General features: G+C 37.5%; 2 protein-coding genes and 1 long non-coding RNA gene across 4 annotated transcripts; 2 read left to right on the plus strand and 1 right to left on the minus strand.

The window, feature by feature from the left end:
- The first annotated feature begins 1139 nt into the window (after positions 1 to 1139).
- Positions 1140 to 3158, plus strand: LOC114746700 (bidirectional sugar transporter SWEET3). The gene is made up of 7 exons (XM_028934968.1): positions 1140 to 1215; positions 1308 to 1344; positions 1448 to 1670; positions 2104 to 2265; positions 2459 to 2460; positions 2559 to 2676; positions 2785 to 3158. The coding sequence occupies exons 1-7, from the start codon at positions 1179 to 1181 to the stop codon at positions 2974 to 2976; spliced, it is 771 nt and encodes a 256-aa protein (XP_028790801.1). The 5' UTR covers positions 1140 to 1178; the 3' UTR covers positions 2977 to 3158.
- Positions 3159 to 10286: 7128 nt separating this feature from the next.
- Positions 10287 to 18718, plus strand: LOC114746699 (ATP-dependent zinc metalloprotease FTSH 11, chloroplastic/mitochondrial-like). 2 transcript variants are annotated; one of them, XR_003740301.1, is made up of 18 exons: positions 10288 to 11171; positions 11754 to 11907; positions 12468 to 12560; positions 12716 to 12801; positions 12906 to 13029; positions 13715 to 13834; positions 14215 to 14265; positions 14696 to 14757; positions 14965 to 15022; positions 15416 to 15541; positions 15617 to 15697; positions 16031 to 16160; positions 16271 to 16419; positions 16619 to 16900; positions 17220 to 17309; positions 17479 to 17532; positions 17818 to 18037; positions 18304 to 18718. XR_003740301.1 is itself a non-coding variant. In XM_028934967.1 (17 exons), the coding sequence occupies exons 1-17, from the start codon at positions 10447 to 10449 to the stop codon at positions 17968 to 17970; spliced, it is 2538 nt and encodes an 845-aa protein (XP_028790800.1). In that variant the 5' UTR covers positions 10287 to 10446; the 3' UTR covers positions 17971 to 18081. The 2 variants fall into 2 exon arrangements, 1 of the variants encoding a protein (XP_028790800.1); XM_028934967.1 differs by lacking the exon at positions 18304 to 18718 and having other exon boundaries at positions 10287 to 11171; positions 17818 to 18081.
- A 744-nt stretch (positions 18719 to 19462) lies between these two features.
- On the minus strand, positions 19463 to 20236 carry LOC114746649 (uncharacterized). Its single transcript, XR_003740295.1, has 3 exons — positions 19943 to 20236; positions 19657 to 19848; positions 19463 to 19573 (listed from the first exon to the last, which is right to left on the minus strand). It is a non-coding gene; the product is annotated as an uncharacterized LOC114746649 (long non-coding RNA).
- Positions 20237 to 20775: the final 539 nt, after the last annotated feature.

Consider the following 20775-nt stretch of genomic DNA (forward strand, 5'->3'; position numbering starts at 1 on the left):
TGAATTTTATTCCACGTAACAGGGGAAATAAAATTCTGTTTCAAAGGTTCATAGAATTGCTGGTGCGTGATGCCTGAATGAGAACATGATAAAAAATTCCATATTCTTCTCGGCTCACAGGGTGACTTAATTTCTCCCAAATATGTGATCTGATTAGAATCTTCCTCTTTTCCGTTCAATGTTCCCATTGGGTTGGGTTTAGCTACTAGATAAAACGTATGAATTAGTCGGACGCACAGACTAACATGCTAGAACGAAGAGTTTTAACCGCAGGCCTTGGGGGATACAAAAAAAGGAAAATCTTAATGGAAAAAGAAATGCTTCTGTCAGATGATGTCTTTGCAAGTGAACTTAGGCTGTGAATTAATGCACGAAATATGAATTTAAATAAAGGTTAAAAAATTAAAAATATGTAACTTCTTATTTATTTGATGGATGGTAAAGTGAGGTTCTTAAAAAACTACCACACCTGTGAAAGAGAGCCTTCTCATTTGCGATTATTTTTTCGTCTCAATTTTGTGCCAAACTAGCCTTAATCCAAAGGCTCGTCTAATAAATTTCCATATCTCTAGAAAATGGAAGCCACATCATGGAAAGCAGAGCACTTCAATTAGTAACAATTTTTTAAGGCATTATTGGTGCATAACCTGTGTAACGCTTTGCCGGAAACAAAGAAGAATGCACTCCAGAAATCACACTCGTACCAAAGCAGTTCCTAGGCCGAAACGCTCTTTTATAGCATAAAAATTTCACATGACACATAAAATTTGTCACAAACTGACGGTGAAAATCCAATTCCATCTGCCTCTTGCAGCAGAGGCCGCAGCAGATATCTTTTGCGTGTCTCACCTATATCGTAGCAGGCTCTAGAAATGATGAGGAAAATAGTGGGGGGAAAAACCTTCTGTGAAATTTTATGAAAAATTGAAATTCAGAAAAAAGCTTCCAAATTAAACAAAGATCTCCATCCACAAGTCTTTTCAAGACGTAGACAGCTATTCCTCCGTATTCATTTATATATTATTTTTGTGTATTTTTTTTCTCAATATTTTAAATGGAGCAGTGGGCGGTAGATGCTAAACAGTAGCCTCAAACTGCTATAAATAGCGCCCCACAGCTCTTCTTCGAGGTGCACATTCATCGCCTTACCTGTTTTAGAGACCTGAAGAGAACTAAAGATGGCACAGACCCTTCGCTTGGCCGTCGCAGTTCTTGGTACTTCTTTTGTTCATACCTTAGTCCCGTAGCATTACTGATTAATGTGACTTTCTTAACAAGAAAGTGAACCATTTGGGTTCTTCTTGCAGGGAATGCTGCCTCAGTTTCCCTTTACGCTGCTCCGACGTATGTTATCTCACTCCAAATTCTTGTATTCCATTTCGCTATCATCTTCTTGTTTCTGAAGAATGTTAACCCTTGACGGCTTCTTCATGATTTCTTTCTTCAGGGTTACTTTGAAGAGGGTCATAAAGAACAAAAGCACAGAGGAGTTCTCTTGCATTCCCTACATCATCGGGCTGTTGAACTGTCTCCTTTTTACTTGGTATGGATTGCCTGTTGTAAGCTGCAAATGGGAAAATTTCCCTCTGGTTACAGTCAATGGCGTCGGGATCGCCCTCGAGCTATCTTATGTTCTCATTTACTTCTGGTATGCTTCGGCCAAAGGAAAGGCAAGTTCCCACTCCCACACAAACTTCTTCCTTCGTTCTTAAATTAGCTAAGCCCCAACCCAAACAAGAAACGCTACAGCCGAAGGAACATACCTGAAAGCTGTCTCATTTTCGTTTCCTGAATTCTCTAAACTACAAAAAGGGGGGTGATATATAAAAGGGTTTTCACCAGTCCACATAGCTCTGTTCTCAGAGGATTGATGGTGTTCTTTTATGCGTTAATAATTTCCTCCAAAAAGATAACATGTGAGTGGCTTCAGAAATATAAATTTATGATTAAGATTATCTGTGTGTGAGGCACCTGTACGTGTCTGCATCAAGGTGTGCAGAAACCAAAGTTGGCAGCTAGCATCTTTACTTTGCGCGCATGCTTAGGCATGCTAAGTGCAGGTAGAGAAAAGATATGGTTATTGAAGGTGATTTTCCATTACAGGTGCAGGTAGCCATGACAGCTATACCAGTTTTGCTGGTGTTCTGCATCACTGCTATTATCTCAGCTTTTGCCTTCCACGACCATCGTCATCGAAAGCTACTCGTGGGTAGCATAGGCCTTGTGGTCGCAATAGCAATGTACGGCTCTCCTTTGGTTGTGATGGTAAGTCACTTTTGTCTTCCACCCAAAATTTTCCTTCCAATTTCATACGGTATCTCCCTTACTTTCACGTCGAAACAGAGTGAAGCAAACAAATCCAAGATGGGGGAACATAGGAGTTCAATTATTGTAATCCATTTCACATTTACTGAAAAAACAAAATATAAATAGAGGCTGATAATTAAAACAAAAAGAGAAGTGTCTTTGCAAGGTTACTCCACTAATACTTTCTTTTTGTCATTTGGCCCTACTTAGCCTTTCATAACATAATTGTATTTTCATTATTATTGCAGAAGAAAGTTTATAAAGACAAAGAGTGTGGAATTCATGCCACTTCCCTTGTCATTGTGCTCATTCCTGGCTAGTTCGCTTTGGATGACTTACGGACTCCTCGTCCGGGACATTTTTGTTGCGGTTTGTATTTTATTCTCCTAAGCTCAAACCTTTTTTTTTTTTAAATATAATTAAAGCCAAGAACAAGTTTGATTAAACTTTGATGTCTTGAACTTCAACTTTGGACAGGGACCAAGTGTGATTGGGCTCCCATTATCCATCCTGCAGCTGGTGCTTCACTGCAAATACTGGAAAGGAAGAGTTATGGAGAAACCAGTGAAGGAAGATGCAGAGAAGGGGAACCTTGAGAAAGATGGATTGGAAGTGGAAATGGGGGACACAGAAAAGAAGGACTTGGAGAAGAATGTGACAAAATCATAGGATGTGTATCTGGTGACCTGTAGCAGTTCCAGTGGGATAGGGTCCAGGGTTTCAGAAAGTTCCGCTCATATTCTGGCGTTTTTGTTTTTTAATATTTCTGTCCCTTTTGTCATTAGTGCTTCCCTGTATTCTTCTCATTAACCCTGGTCATAGTTTCGAACTCTAATATATATGCCTTCTTTTCCTGAGAACTTTATCTCTGCCATTTTTCGTAGAAGCACTCAGGGTTCCAACGCACCACTCCATTGCGTGTGAAAGGATTACCACACACCCACACATATATGCCGCTGTAAAAAGTCACAGCAGTAGCAAAGAAACCACGGTAATATTGGAGCCTGAAAAACAGAATTAACAATCAGTATGAGTCTATGAAAAAGATATTAGGCAGGTATATCCTTATTATCAAATAACCTGATTTCTGGAATGGGGAAATTTGGAGGCAGTGAAGAGAGAGATAGTATGAAAGGCTGAAAGATTTGCTACGTTTCGAATTAAAGAAAAAAAAAAAAAGAAGTTGCTACGTGGAGGAAGTAAAAGAAGGCAGGTAAGGGAAACGGAGATGGTCCAGTCAGCGCATAAAAGCAATAGTTATGAGGAGGAGGCAGTTTATTTTGTCCTTTTGCTGGGCCTTGAGAAATGGGCACGGTTATTAAGGGAGATTCTGTTCTTCTGTGGAGTTGGTTGACACGAAGCGAAGCATAAAAGTCGAACCGTTATGGGTTTCTTAGCAAGGAATATTTTTTGGGAATATTTCCTTCACTTGCGAGATATCATTATTTACCATGATGTATAAACAGGCGCCCTGCCACTAAACAAAAGGCCAAATTCCCTCCTCCCAAAGGCAAAAGACTTCTAATGGGAAATATGAAATTTACCTCTTCGTTTTAGAAAATAACTTTCTCGACCTGAATCAGGAATTTTAAAGTTATTATACTTATGCAATAAATAGCCGTTAACTTTTTGGGTCCGATCTGAAATTAAAAAACCAACTTTGACCTTCAAAAAAACACAACCGTTTTTGATCCGGGACGCTAGCAATAGTTGTTTCTGATGGGTAAAAAAAGGTATGGAATTGACCAAAATCTTGTCCACTTCATCATCTAAAGTGACAAAATTTGACTTTTTATGTCCTTTTATTCAAACCGGACACTTTCATATGGCCTGTTGTTTTGTGCGAGTACAAAGTAAATTACATTTTCTGCTATTAATTAATATTGCATTTTTATAGATTTTTTTTTTGGGCCAGAGGCATTTTTATAGATTCTATATCATATAATAATGATTTATGGAATATAATTATATTGATGTTTTTTTAGCATTTAAATATTATTTAAAACTTAAAAGACAATATATTTCGTGACCACTGATAACTTTGCCTTCCTCGATTTTCATGGAGAGAGTGTTGTTGGAAATTTAAATATACAAAAAAAATGTGAAAATTAGAAGAAAAAAATAAATGCTGCAGGAGAATTTAAGTATTGGAATTATATGGTTAGAGAATCACTAAAAAGTTTTGAGAGAGAAATTACTTACTAAAAAAGTTCAATAATAAGTTGCCAGCATGAACCTTTTGTTATTTCTACTTTAAGACTTATTATTACTACTATTTACTTGTTGATGAATTTTAGAGCAATTAAATCCTATCTTTAAGACCAGATTGTAATTCTTCTTAACTTCTAAGAGGAGCTTTAACCTGTGTTGGCCAAAAGCAAAAAAACAAAAAAAGAGAGGAGGTTTAACCTGAACAAAGAACAATAGTTATAACACCATAATTCTTTTTAAGGGGGGAAAAACAAAGGAAGTTGTCATAGGACTTTGAAAAATTGTGCGCTTAACTGCCTATTTTTACGGCACGAGTCTTTAAATTAATATGCCTCATGACCTTTTTATTTTAATTACTCTTGTTCCGTTTTTTTCTTTTGCTGACTTTTCAAATATTTCACACACGCCTTTTCCATTTATGGAATCCATGTACTTCCATGACGTAATAAACTTAATTTAGGAAAAACAAGAACAAAGTGATAGGCCCATTGATTATTCTACCTCGTCTTCACCTATACACGCACCATGACAAGCTCCATCAGCGGACGTCTATGACAGTTTGAAAATCTGATTTTAGCAGTATAAATTTAAATTTTTTAATTATTTATTTTTAAATCAGAAAATCATTTTTTGAAAAAGTAGTAGTTAAAAATTATCTCTATTTTAAATTATATACATGTTAAAATAATTACTTTAAACAAATAAAAAAATCAAATCCAGATCATCCAAAAAAGACATAAATGATTCAAATCTAATGAGTTTTAAGTGCCCATCAAAGTGATGAGTATCAAAACTGGTTTGTAACAGTTTGGGTGCTCATGTTAAAGATGGGCACTTAAAGCTCATCTTTTTTAGACCCTTTAGATCTGATTTAAGTAGTCTAAATCTAATTTTTTAATTAATTATTTTTATATAATAAAAATTATTTTAAAAAAATGATAATTAAGAAATTATTTTTATTTTAAATCCTATACCAATTAAAATAATTATTTAAAAAATAAAAAAGAAATTAAATATGAACCATCCAGATCTCATCAAGATAGTCCTGATAGGATAACCTCAAGATACTTGTCTTTAAGATTGGCACCTAAACTCGTTCTAAGGTCCAGTTTGTAGTGTCATCACATAATGCGATATTACTTTATTTTACATGACATGACCACTTTTAAAACATGAACATTAATTTTAAAAGATGTTTACAGAAGCAAAACAGAGATTGGCTCGATAAAAAGAGAAATCATGAAAAAGAAGATCTGTTCCTCTTTAGGATAATGCGGTGTTGGCCTCCCAGTGGAATGATCAATTCTGGCAACAGCGAGGATGATGAGATTAGTAAGCGCAAAATTAAAGCCAGGAGAGCAGGGGAAGGAAAAAGAGTTAGATACCCCTCACGCGCGGCGGTCAAAATGAAAAGGTGTTGGAAGGGGCCTTGTTGCGGTCATTAATAAAACTTCCACCTGTGGCTTGGCGATCTAACTAATTCTAAACTACAGCTTGGTTATTGTAGTTGTCGCAGAAAAGAGGCGGCAAACGCTTTCATGAGAACAGCGGCAATTTGGTCCCTGGTCTCTCACATACATCCTATGCCCTTTGCCCTCGGCAGCATTAAAATCAGGGCCCATTGCTCAAATTTTATGTGGTCCCGTCTCATTCAGGTACGCGATTAGGTCTTGCAGAATAAGTTAATCTTTGATAATGTGGGTAATCAGGGTTTGAGAGTCTGTTGAGAGAGGTATCAACAATTAATACTGGACAATACTTTAAGCAAAATTATTTTCAAAAGGATGGTCGTGCCTAGATGAAGAAAAATCATTCAAGGCTAGCTATGGCAGAATATGTTGTTGGAGATTTGTGCATGGATTTTCTTTACCCTGCGATGAAAAAAAAGAGGATATAGAGTGGGTAAAAATATAAAAAGGACTTGATTTTAAATAAAAAGAGAACAATAATTTTTTTTAAAATAATGTGGTAAAGATAAGAGATGAAACTATAATTTAAAAACCAGTGAACTTGTTATACTAAAAAAATAAAAACGAATGTGAAAAAAAAACCAAAACAACCTCGCGACATAAAATATTTATTTTATGTGTATTTACTGTATAATTCATGGTTTTGCAGCGTATTTACTTAACCATCTAATTCTCTTAAAAACGTTTAAGTATAGATGCGAATGATAACTTCAATTTAACAAATGAAAAATACCACTGCATTGAATTTGTTTGAAAAAATTAATTCTCAATTTTTAACTTAATTATAACTTAATCTCATAATTATAACTGGTGACTAATTTTTGGACGAGTCAAGAAATAAAAATTGAGAAATTAAGATATAAGTAATATATTAATTTTTCCATTTTTTTAACCCCCATGTTCAAAAGTTTTCTTCAACTGCATTTTGTCAATGGAATCAGCCGGGACGAGGACACCGAGTGGGAGCGCAGCTGTTGGGCTCGGAATTTTGACACCGCGACAATTGTCGAGTCACATGCCTCCTCTGTTTTTAACAGCCACAGCCGTACAATGCCTATTCACGTAGCCCCTGTTTCGTCCCTCTTCTTGTCAGGGTCCCCCCACCCCGCTTCATTTGAGTTTAGATTTATTATTTATAAATAAAATCAATATGGTAGCAAAATGCATCATCTGGTTAATTATCAACAAAATACTGGTAGTAAGAGAAGTTGAGTGGGGAGGAATTCAATCCCTTTGAAGGCACCTCTTTAAAGATGTGATTATCGATGCTCCATCATTATGGGTGGAAACTGGAAAGCTGCGCTGGGACATTCTAATAAGAAATTGCGGACTATTTAGCGAAAACCTCCAGCCATTTGGAGGGCAATTTTTACATTTTAATTTTTGAATCAACTACTCTCTATTATGGGGGGTTGATTAAAAAAACTAAACACTTTGTACTAGTTAGCTCACTTTAATAAATTCCGAGGATGAGACGTGGCAAATGGAGAATGGGTGGGATGGAGAGGCAGCAGAACAAAACTAGGAAAAGACAAGAGAGGCATATGACTCAACGGACACGAACCCAACTCTCCAGCGGAGGCGCCCAAGTCCCATCTGCATCCCACTGGCTATGTGAATTCAATTTGGACAGCTCCAACGAAGCAGGCATAAGCATCCATGCCACGCTTTCCTAGACTCTGATCCTTCTGTTTAGTTACCTTTTCTACGTGTTGGCGTTCCTGACGGTCTTTCCACAGCACCCCCCACATGGCCTTCAGTTCCGCGCACTCCTTTCTTTCCCTGTTTTAGTTTTATAACTCGCTCTCCCTCACCCTCGATCTGACGCATACAAACTCCCCGCCCCTCTTCTTCCACCCAAACGCTGCATCCATCTCCTTTTGACTGCCCCCACATGCTCCACATCCACATATCGGAACTGGTTTGATTTGATTCCCCAGTGCATGCCTCCGCTCACTCCACCTGCTGCAGATTCTCTGACTCTTTCCATTAATCGTATCTACAACCATATGTGTCTTTCATTTAATTTATTCAAAGCCCCGTGACGTGATGATTCATCATCTTTCCGCGCGGCCCCAGCATCTGCCGCTACTTCCAATATGATTCCATCCGTGCGTATCATGGTATTGTGTGTGTGTGTGTGTGTGTGTGTGTGTGGATACATGCACCTTCGTTAAAAACCGTTCCTGGATATTCGCCTACGCACGCATATTATGATTCTAAAACCGTTTTTTTTTCCCTCCCAAAATATATGTCAACTAATTTTCAGAAATCACATTTGATCACACTTTCACATTGTGCAAAGCTCTGCTCACTGCAATTATTTTCGTTCACTGCCATATTTAAGCCCAGAGCTTGCGAGCTCGGCTCCTTACATCAGCTTCGGTTGCATCCTCTGCGGAGCGCATTCCACAATGAAGACCTCGTCTTTTCATGGCCCACGCAAAGCCCGTAACCCCTTTCTTATACAGAAGAAAACAATATTTAACTCGAGTTTGTTATATTCATGCCAGTGGGATTGAATCTAGGAAAACTGTTTAGTTTTTCATAACGTGCCGAATCAAATTTTTAATTCCGTTGAGAAATATGACCACATTTGGTATTTAATGGTGCTTCAAACATAATTGCCTCCAAAAAGAAGATATATGTGCCTTGCAAGGGTTAAAAGTATATGTAATCAATGAGCGATGGATATAATACTGTACTGTTTAATAATACTCCTCCGGTCCTAATTATAAGACCCAATTGACTTATTTGAGGAGATTAAGGAAGTAAGTTAAGTTGGTTATTTATAATAAATAAGTGTTGTCATTCCTAAAATATCCTTGCTAATTAAGTATATTGGCTAAAACTATCATTATTAGAAGGATTATCTTGAAAAAAATGCATAAATATAAGAAACAAAATGGATTGGGGTCTTATAATTAGGACCAAATAAAAAGTCAAATGGGGTCTTATAATAAGGACCGGAGGAGTAATATTTATAAAATAGGACATATAACCAGGCATGATTGAAGAATCAGACACAATGAACATAAAAACTTGACCTAGGTAATGTTTAAAAAATAAGAAAAATTTAAATTGGAAAAAAACCGCGCAGATCAAAGTGAGCTGCTTCCTAAAATGGTCCAGTTCGGCTGAAATTAAATAGCCCACAGTATTGCGTGTTTAATTGAGTTTGATTTGCCAGAAAAGGGCCACCACAAACGAAAGCCACATTTGTGGCTGAACGGGCTTTCCGCGTAACAGACCTCAGGTGGTTGAAACACGAGGACGCCCAATTATAATGGAAGATCGATCTCTGGCCCAAAAACACGATCTGCATGCCTTATTGCTCTGTGAGTCCATTCTTGTAGTAGTTTTGGATGTTTTAGATAACTTGTAACCCTTGCAGCTGGTAATGGGTTTGGATTGGAAAACACTGGACTCTGGAGCCCGACAATAATACTCTTCTTGCATCTATCTACAAATAGAACATGCAGTCCGCCGTAATCCTGGACAGATCACCCATGAGCCACGAACGAGTGCAACTGTCGGCCTTGTTTGCTGGATCCTTTTTGTCTTGCAAGTTTTTTCTGCGTTTGGGCTCCCGCAAGCCAATGCGATGCTTGGTAAGAATGATTTAATTTGAGAACTTTAAGAAGTCATAAAATTAATACTAGTATATAAGTCATAATATGTTACATAAATGGACAGTGTTAGTAAGTGTAACAATGAAGGCTTTTGCTGAAATCAAAGGAAGGTTTTTTTTTTTTTTAGTTTAAAAATGTTAAAATATAAAGTGAAATAATGTAAATTTAAGGAATCCAAGTAAAAGATCAGGAATACACTTCTATTTAAATTTTAAATTAATAATTAAAATAAAAATTTAGCAGAATTATGAAAAAAAATCAGACAATTTATTCAATTTAAAGTAAATGCAAATTAAAGGGTCGGAGAACAAATACCAGTTGAAGCTGTCAAGACAAATGAGAACACAGTAAACATCTTTAGGCTAAAAACTAACAATCATAGAAATAAGAACATATTATTTATTTTCTTTCTGGCAAAAAAAAATTATTTCCTTTATTTTTAACTTTTGTATTTCTCTCATCTGATGCACTTTACGCCTTCATGCCTTGAAGATCTGATGCCAACATGAACAAATGTGGGGGGAAAAAATGTAATCCCTACGCTGATTTTCACTATTTTCTCTCTTTTCCTAGCGTATCCATATCGCATACAACGTCAATGTCAATTATAGGAAATTGCAGATGACTCACATCAAACTCAATAAATCGAGTTCGTGGACAAGAATAGGCAATAATTCGCACAGGCAGATAGTCTGAAGCCGGCGCCAATTTTTGTCCAGGATAAGGTTACTTCTCTCCTTGGCTTTGTGGCTTCCGCGGCCTCTCTCCTCTCTTCCCACGGCTCCACGAGAGAGAGAGAAGAGGATTCAACTTAATCAACCCTAGCAATGGCTACACTTCAAGCTTCACTTCTCTGCAAACCTTGCCTCTCATTCATGTCTTCCTCGCCCCCAAAGCAACGACTTTTTCACTCTATCTCTTCGGCACCTCACCACTCCTCTCTTTTCCCTTTCAATCCGCTTAGCCTCTCACAGCCTTCCGTCCGTGCATTTAGTTCAAATTTTCGCAAGTTTCCATTTCGCCCGCGCGGTCCACCTGCCTCTTTCACATTGCGACCTGAGAACGAAACTTCGTGGTCAGAATCGAATTCTTTGGGAGATATTTCTAATTTAACTGGCAAGGATTCAGATGTCAATGAAAATGTTGGGGGGCGATTATATGTTACGGGAGACAGTTCGGTTTCAGATTCAAAACAACCGAGCGTCGACGGAGTTGATGCTGGAAGCTCTCAGATTGAGTTGCAGGGTGATGCTGGGGAGTTAACTTCGGAGGCTGCTGGAGGGGGAAGTGAGAAACGCGTAGACCGGGAAGAAAAGAGTACACATGTGGGGAAAAAGGAGGTTGGCGATGCTAGATTGCCGATAGTGGTGTTCTTGGTGGGCCTGTGGGCGAGGGTGAGGGATGTAATTCAGAAGGCTTTCACTGATTTCTTAAATTGGTGGCCTTTTTGGCGGCAGGAGAAACATTTGGCGCGCTTGATTGCTGAGGCTGACGCAAATCCTCAAGATGCGACAAAGCAGAGTGCTCTACTTGTTGAACTCAACAAGCACAGGTTTGGCCCTGCACTTCTATGATTTTGCCCCTCCTCTGTTCTTCTATTCATTCATTTATTTATTTGGCGAATTCCTCTGTTTGTCAGAGAGGACCGGCTGCAAAATCAGAAACCTTGTTTTTGAATATCCGTGAAAATAATATCACCCCGAGCTCTAAAAAGTAGAACAAACTGTTCATAATTTTCTTACCTAAATATTTCTTTTGCATGATTAGTTTTCAAGATACTGCATCGTATGCTTTTATTGTGAAGCACTTGGGTGCCCAGACGGTGAAATGGAATAGAAGAAAATTAGATAGTCAATTTCGACTTTGAAAAAAAAATAATAATAATAATAAAGCGAAGAACTCTGCTCATTTAAACATATAAAGTTGGCAAAATCACATTTTTATTCATACCAAGACCATGTTGGATGGATATTTTATCATGTTTCAGAAAGTGGACATACTCAACGGGTTAGGTTACACGCCCCATTTTTAAGCTGAGGTTCTGTCAAAATTCCTTACTAATTTTAATAATTTTTTGTGTATATGACCCATTCAGTTCTATATTAACTTTCTCTCTCTCTCTCTCTCTTTTAAGTCCGGAGTCTGTCATCAAACGTTTTGAAGAAAGGGATCGCGCTGTAGACAGCAGAGGAGTTGTAGAATATCTTCGAGCTCTTGTGGCAACTAATGTTATTGCTGAATATCTTCCTGATGAGAAATCTGATAAACCCTCTAGTCTCCCGACCCTGGTAATTAGTTTGTATGTTGATTTTCTTGCCATACTTTCTGTGCTAGCCCATTCTTCATTGCTCCTCTTTTTTTAATTAGCCGAGGAAGACAGTGTCACCTTGTTTTGCTATATATTTATTCATGGATTCGTGGAAATTGGTCTGTCCAACATAAAAAATGTATCCATTCATTTATTTATTTGGGCAATTGGCAAAATATATTTGTGACCTCTATGATTAGAAATGTGTCCAATTGATGTGCGTCTGACCTTCCTGGTGCACTGTTGAGTTGAAGATTTGTGCAGTTGTTGTCGTCTCTTCAAACTTGTCCACCATTTCCTTAGTAAGAGTCTTATGATGTAAAATTAACTGGATGGTTTTGTAACTCCAAATTCTATTTAGGACTGGAGGTAGTATGCAGGATCATTTTGATTTACAGGCTACATGCTTCATGCTCTGAAGCTTTTTCTTCCATCAACATATAATTTTATATTGTTTCAGGAATTTCCCAGTAGATGTAATTTTGATTAATGGTTAAAATGCGGTACATTATGGAACTGATGGTAAGTTTAATTTTGCAGTTGCAAGAGTTAAAGCAGCGGGCATCAGGTAACATGGATGAGCCTTTTCTGAATCCTGGAATCTCTGAGAAGCAGCCGTTGCATGTGGTTATGGTAACATTTACTGCAGATGGCATGTTCTTGATGCTTTGTATTTAATGATCACTTGTTCTTTGATTGTAGGAAAAAAATCGAGCTAGATTTTATTTCTTAATCCATTTTTCCTCGTACGTTTGTTCTATAACTCACAAATGTATTTCCTTCTTAAGGTTGAACCAAAGGCATCAAACAAATCACGTTTTGCGCAAGAACTTATCTCAACAATCTTGTTTACTATTGCTGTGGGATTGGTTTGGTATGAGCATCTAGTTTCCTTCTCTTTTTGTTGCTCTCGTGTATGATATCTGCTTGTTACCGGAATTTTCATCTGTGGTATTCCAAAATATCATTGCTTTTTAGGTTTATGGGGGCTGCTGCACTCCAAAAATACATTGGAAGCTTAGGTGGGATTGGAACTTCAGGTGTTGGCTCAAGTTCCTCCTATTCCCCAAAGGAGTTGAATAAGGAAGTGATGCCAGAGAAGGTTGACTTCTTAAGACCTAGGTTAACATTATCTGATTTCTTTCTTTCAAATAGCTGCTTCTGTGATTCTCAGAAACAAGATGATCAAATTAGCTTAGGAATGGCTATGGCCAAATTTTGCGCTGCCACGGAGAATTTTAGTGAACAGATCAAAAACTGTCAAAGGGAAAAATTTACGACCATACCATTCTACCTGATATACATAATGCGTATGGTCCTTGTTCTTGGTTTATGTGGTTGTATTATAACATGGTATTTTCCATTGGCAGTTAGTTTGATGAGCTTTCTTGTACTTCTTAGTCGATTTGGTACCTGTATAGTGTATAATCCTTGTTTCTGGTTCGTCTCATCAGATTATAATCTGCTATATCATATATGTAGAGATATTTGTCAGCTTTGTTGTATGTTGTGGCCTTTTTGGAATATTTCTTTTTTTAATGTTTTGGAGGACTTCTTGTTCGTCCCTAAGATATATTCATTCCCTTTGCTTTCTAATAATAACTAATCAGTTAAATAAATGCAATTCAACCAAACAGCCAACTGTAAATTAGGCATATTTTCGTCTCCCAAAGTTTTGTTATTTGTTATATGCAAGGTCTTGAATGTACAAAATGCCAACAAATAAGAAGCTTTTCTATTCTGCCTTTTAAAATCTCTTTATCTTTGTGTCTATTCCTACCTTGCAGAATGTCAAAACATTCAAAGATGTGAAAGGCTGCGACGACGCAAAGCAAGAGCTTGAGGAAGTTGTGGAGTATCTAAAAAATCCATCTAAATTCACACGCCTTGGAGGAAAGTTGCCTAAGGTTTGTCCGATTTTGTTAGTTTTTTTTATTCTGCCTTTAATTTGCTTCGTGGCAAAACCAAAATCTCCCCCCCCCCCCCAAAAAAAAAGAAGGAAAAAAAACACCTGGCAGGGGAAATATTCTTCTTTACCCCTATGGATTTCTCATTTCTCAGCAAGAGGTCCTGGGTTTCCATATTGTTGCGAATTGTGTGATATTCATAGTAATACACAAGCTAGCATTTGTAATCATGGTTTATGTTTCTTATTTCTAAATTTGTTCCCTAACATGCCATGCTGATGAATTTGCTTGTCTTCTCTTAATAAGCTGTCATGCCATTTTAATTTGCATTTGTTGTTTCTGTTGTTTACCATGGGAGCCTGAGAAATTCCATTTTACAGGGTATTCTCTTGACAGGAGCACCTGGAACTGGAAAAACTCTGCTAGCCAAGGTCAGTTAGTTCTGGAACTGTTCACACTCAAACACAATAACTTTCAGGAAGTTACTGTCATTTAAAATTAGAACCATGTAGTCTGCCTATGTCTATTTCTGTTTTCACTATCGTTGATGTGACCCTTCTATATGCATCCCGAAAGTGTTTGGGAGTACATATTTTACTTACATGTGGGTGTATATGGACTCTTGAATGTTTAAGTTTCACTTCTTCTCTGGCTATCAACATTCCTTGAATCATTTGATGATGGAGAGGTCATTTTATTACTTTCACTTCATCTGGTCCTTTCCTGAAAACTGGATATTTATAATTAATCTTTAGAATATTTGAATCTCAAGTTAAAGATGCAATGCTTTTTTGTCATGGGCATTTTGGGTTAATCCAATAATTGGTTCTGAAAATATTTGGTTTTTCTGGAACATTGAAGGCAATTGCTGGCGAAGCAGGTGTTCCTTTTTTTTATAGGGCTGGATCTGAATTTGAGGAAATGTAAGTCTTTAGTTTTCTTTCTACTTTTTCCCCCTGTTAAATCATGGGTAGCCAACGCCCGTAAATTGTTTAATTAGGCTGCTGCAGCTATAGTTCCAGCATTCTTATCATGCATATCTGTAGCATGTAACCAAAAGTAATTAAGATACACTAAATGTTTGGTTTTAGGGATGCTTATGTTCATATCACTTTTCATATGCATTGTAGGTTTGTTGGGGTTGGTGCTCGACGAGTAAGATCATTATTTCAAGCAGCCAAAAAGAAGGTTTGTTGCTATTGACCAATGCTGTCTTCAAATTCATCTGTATTTTGGTTTTCTCTGTGCCACATGGTTCCCCATCTGAAATACGCCTAACAAAAAAATGAATATTTTTAGGGAATGCTCGGGTAGAGAAGAAATGGACCTCTTTTTTTTGTTAACAAAAAGAATATCTAATGAATCGTTATACATTTCAATTTGAATTAAGAATTTTGTGTACAAATACAAGTCGTTATTAATTAAATAACCATCCGATCATATATGTAATTATGTATTACAAATTACAATAAAGAATAAGAATTAAGAATAAAGAAGGAGGATTTTAAATGCGAGATTTAAAAACATATCTCTCACTAGTGTCTGCTTGTGTGACATGTTTTTCTCCCCATCTTTTTTTAGGCTCCCTGTATTATTTTCATTGATGAAATAGATGCAGTTGGATCAACAAGGAAACAGTGGGAGGGCCACACAAAGAAGACGTTACATCAGCTACTTGTGGAAATGGATGGCTTTGAGCAGAATGAGGTATCTTCAAACGTTTTGGACCATCGATTGTTCAAATTTTCTTTTCCAAATTTATTTATCATCTTCGTTGTGCAGGGAATAATACTAATGGCGGCTACAAACTTGCCAGATATTCTTGATCCAGCCTTAACAAGGCCTGGTAGATTTGATCGACATGTAAGTTTTTTTTTTTTTTTTGAAAAAAAAAATAATAATAAATTTAGATGGTTAATTTACTTAGAGAAGAAGGGAAGTGCAAAGATGAATCCTCCAAGAACAACCAAAAAGCAATATAACAGAGAGATAAAGGGGTGAAAAGAGGCTCACTTTGGGACCATATATTATTAACGTTACTCTCTAAAACTTTGTCCTTACTCCATGTTTCAGTGTGCTTAAAACTAATATATATTTGTAGACTTGCCTGTTAAAATGTTGTAAATATTGTCTTGAATGACTGTTTAAATTATTTTGCTGTACATAGTATAGAAAACTAACAATACCCCATTCTAGATTGTAGTACCAAATCCAGATGTACGTGGGCGCCAAGAAATTTTGGAGCTCTACTTGCAAGACAAGCCTTTAGCTGAAGATGTAGATGTGAAACCATTAGCTCGTGGGACACCAGGATTTAATGGGGCAGGTGGATTGTTGCTCAATAAATTCAATAAACATTGCATTACTGTTAATGTGATTCTTGTCCCCTTTCAAATTCTTGCTGCTGATGTTCTTGATTGTGGATCCTTAAATTAGATCTTGCAAACCTGGTAAACATTGCTGCCATTAAAGCTGCTGTTGAAGGTGCAGAGAAATTGACAGCTGCACAGTTGGAGTTTGCGAAAGACAGAATAATCATGGGAACAGAGCGTAAAACAATGTTCATATCAGAGGAGTCAAAAAAGGTATGCCTATATACAAAGATGTCCAGTTTGGTAATTGAGTGTGTGGCCTATGAAGTTCATGTATCCTATGTATTGGGCTTTCAGTCCTGACAATATTTTTCATGAAATGCTGCACTAAATTAATTTTAGTTTCAAGATTTGTCCTTGCAATAGGAAATTCATTGATAAGTGGGTTTAAGATGGCTTGCATAATTTTCAGCTTACTGCTTATCATGAGAGTGGACATGCAATTGTTGCCTTCAATACTGAGGGTGCGCATCCAATTCACAAGGCAACAATCATGCCACGTGGATCTGCCTTAGGAATGGTCACCCAACTCCCCTCAAATGATGAGACGTCAATCAGCAAGAAGCAGTTATTAGCACGCCTTGATGTTTGCATGGGAGGAAGGGTTGCCGAAGAGCTTATCTTTGGTCAGGATCATATAACAACCGGCGCAAGTAGTGATCTTCATACAGCAACTGAGCTTGCCCAATATATGGTAAATTTATGCCCCCTGGTTTACTCCAACAGTAATATTTCTATCAGATGAACTAGGGGTCACTCCCCCCCCCCTCCCTTACTGAATTGACATGAAATTGCTTTGCCATCTTCAATCCCAATCAATTTGCATTACCCACCAAATAAGTAGTGAGGAAGTCATTTAAACTTTGCCCAAAAAGTGAGTTAGATCTCTCAGCCAAAATATTTGCAAGACCTAGTTGCAGCCAGACTTATCTTTCAAGTATAAAATGGCATTTAAATCTTTTTTTCGTTTTTTAAAACTTTGTGGCGGACTTATGTTTTTCCCCGTGTTCAAGGTCTCAAATTGTGGTATGAGTGATGCGATTGGACCAGTTCATATAAAGGAGAGACCAAGTTCTGAAATGCAATCACGAATTGATGCGGAGGTTAATGTCCTAAATTTAAACTCTATTCTGATGATGTAAATCTTGTTTACACATTTCTACTCCCTCTTCTATCCCTTTCTGGATCGTTCTTTTTATTATCGTCAGAGGAAAAGGAAAAAAATCATTAAAGTTCTCATTTGGATTTGAATATTTTTCCTTTGCTGTGCAGGTTGTGAAACTCCTTAGAGAAGCATATGATCGTGTAAAAGCCCTCTTAAAGAAGGTCTGTCAAAATATGTTATTGTCTGTTCTGAATCTTTAAATAAAAGGAGAAATCTCTCTCTCTCTCTCTCCATGTGAGGAAAGTGGATCTCACTTCACTGTTTATGTTTTCTTTAACAGCCTGAGGTTTGATTTAGCGAAATGTAAAATGTCGCATCTTTGTGATCTTTCAAATCAGTTCATTTAATTTGCTATTAAATAAGGTTACAAACACAAATAAAAGCTGCAAGGCTTTCACTGAAAATAAATGCTTTCGCCCTGATAACTTGAGACATTGTTTTTTCAGCATGAGAAGGCATTACATGCGCTGGCTAATGCATTATTAGAGTACGAGACACTTAGTGCCGAAGAGATAAGGAGAATTCTTCTCCCACACCGGGAAGGACGGTTGCCAGAGCAAGAAGAACAAGAAGCAGAAGGGGAGCTAGTCCTAGCCTGATATTTTTTTTTTCATCTTATTTGTAACTAGGGGGAAGCTCTGTACAGTATACCTGGAAGTCCTACAGGTATTAATCTCAATCCAATTTCTGCTGTTTCCCTTCTTTGTGCATGCTATTTTTTTGTCGTTAAATTCTTATAGAAAGTAAGCTATATCTCTTGGGGCATATTTGGCACAAGTAGCCTTCCGCAAAATGACAATACTCAACGGTCACTTGTTAGATTATTACCCTTCTTTTTTGGGTGAAAAAACTGTGGAATTTGTAAAATCTTGCTGTCTAAAGTGGTTTATGAATTTATTATTTATTCTGAGACCCGACTGTGTGTTGGCAAGCTTGAGTCGTCACTTCAAGAATGGAAGAATAGACTTCAACCTCCCAGTCTCCAAGAGCACTGATGAATTGTATCCCTAAGATTGATGGGGATTTTGGCGGGGCAATAGCGAGAGTTTTGAACGGGCGGCACGTTTAGTCTTAAAGCAAAGTCGCCTGTTTGCAGGCACCAAGATTCCAGTCACCAAAAGACACTATGGCTCCTGAACTTTGGCAAATGACAAGCATGTCCTATTCTTAATCTTGTGTGCTTATTTCTTTGTTACTGGTTGCTGCTGCTGCTTTTATATCTTTTTTTTAAAAAAATAAAATTTCAATATTCGCACCATCAATACTGCAATTGGGTTTCGCTGGCGGAAAAAAATACAGCATTTGTACTTGATTTGCCTGTGGAAAAAATTGTATTTGGTTTGTTTATGTCGTCGAATTGGGGAAGTTCAAGTTCCGTTGAAGCGCCTTGGGAGTCACTATTATTTGTAGTTTTGCTAGGATTTCACTCTTATTTTTTGCATGCCCTGCAAATTTTAAGCTAATTGAAATATATTTGGCGGGGCACATTGCTGCCAGTGTATGAGTATGATAAGCAAGACTTCCAGCGTTACCGCAACAGTCGAATCCCAAATTACCTTGTTGGCAGCCAAAATACTACAACATGCGGCTTCAGTTCCGGCCTTGCTGCACAACATCCCTTTTGGTCAATTAATAAAAGGAGAATTACAATTAGGTTCCACTCAAGAAAATTAAATATAAAAAAATCTTTTGAAATCATGAAATTACTTTGAAGTTTTAAAGAATTTTTTTGTAATAAATTTTATTTGTTTAATTATCAAATTATTTTTTAAGTTTGTATTGATAACTGAAACAGGGTTGATAATTTAGGGTGTAAGGATTGAAAACTATCTCAAGTGGTTTGACAACCAGTCGCGATAATTGTCAATCCTTGTACCCTAAGTTGTCAACCATTGCTGTTTCAGTTGTCAATACAAACTTAAAAAAAAAAAGTAATTTGGTAATTAAACAAATAAAATTTATCGTAAAAAAATCTCTTGGGACTTCAGAATAATTTTATAATTTTAAGATATCTTTTTGTATTTAATTTCTTTGGACGGGATTTAATTGCAATTTTTCCATTAATAAATCCAATATTCTCGTTATTGTGAAAAGTTAAAAAAAAGAAAAGAAAAGTAAATACGTTTATGTTCCTACTCCTCCAACATACCAAACCAATAATAACCTCATCTTCCAGCGACACCCGAATGCGGAGAAATAACGCTGAAAGTTGCACAGAAGCACTTTTAATCCACTGGGTAAAAAAATCCGGAAAGAAATCGCTATATGTAATAAGGATGAAATACCATATGGCAAATGAAACGAAAATCCCTCCTACTCGAAACTCGATGACGTAGCCAGAGGCCCGTTTCTCTTGCTTGCCAAACAGGAGAGGCCCCGAAGCTTCATCCACCGCAGCCATGATCTCAGCCTCTGCTAATCATCAGCTCCCTATATCCGATCAATTGGCTCGGCGCGGTCCAGCACAGCTTGACCTTCTGAGATATCAGCGAGTGATTTGAGATTGCATTTAATTAATGCTTCAACAAAATACTGTAAGACCCATTTTTGTATTGTAAATTTGGGTCTTACATTGGACAGAGGAGTAGTACGTATCGTCCCTGGTGCTTCCCTCAGGCACATCCACCGCAAAAGATTCAATTACCAGTGTGGCTGGTCATCCATCAATAATTTCGGGGCGAAGCGACATGATAGACGAGTAATTCTAGATTGATAGCTAAAAGTTTTGTTTGGGAAAGAGGAAAAACGCACCTTAATTTTGATGCCCACACAAGAACCAATGCCACAACGCGCCTTTTATCCTTCAATCTCCATGACAACCACCACCATTAAGTAGTGATGCAGAATCGAATCAATCCGAGGCGCTCAAGACTGCGCTCACGGGTCTTCGATCACCTGCCGGCGAAAGCTTCCGGAAAAAGCAACCTATTTCAGCTGAAGACGATGTGTGCCTTGTGCGAGACTCTATGCCACCGGCAAACTACCGGTAGCTCCTTCATCATCTTGAACAAGATTGTGTGAATATAATTGTTTCCAATGCCCAGAGTCAAACTGTCAAATGAGATTATTAACAGCACGCCAGCTTGTCGTTTCTGCGGCCGGATGCCTGTTATCTGGATGAAAAACGACGGGGAGAGAAAATTTTTTATAGTATTTTTTTTAGAATTCTTTTATCTTTTAAATTAAACACATTAAATTTCTCCTCACCTTCCTTCATTTCATAATTAGTAATTACTAATTAGTTTCATAGGTGAACAAGTTCTCTCCCTCGTGAGCGGCACTCTCTTTCTCTCGCCAGCGTGACATACCGTGATCGGCGGGAGCGTGAGCGAAAGTGATCGGAGGTGAGGAGTAAGGAAGGAATGGAAATAGATTCAGAACGATCGAGTAGAGCGACGGAGCGT

This window comes from Neltuma alba, unplaced genomic scaffold (assembly GCF_004799145.2).
Source record: "Neltuma alba isolate B1F8T4 unplaced genomic scaffold, ASM479914v2 tig00005084_pilon, whole genome shotgun sequence".
NCBI lineage: Eukaryota > Viridiplantae > Streptophyta > Magnoliopsida > Fabales > Fabaceae > Neltuma > Neltuma alba.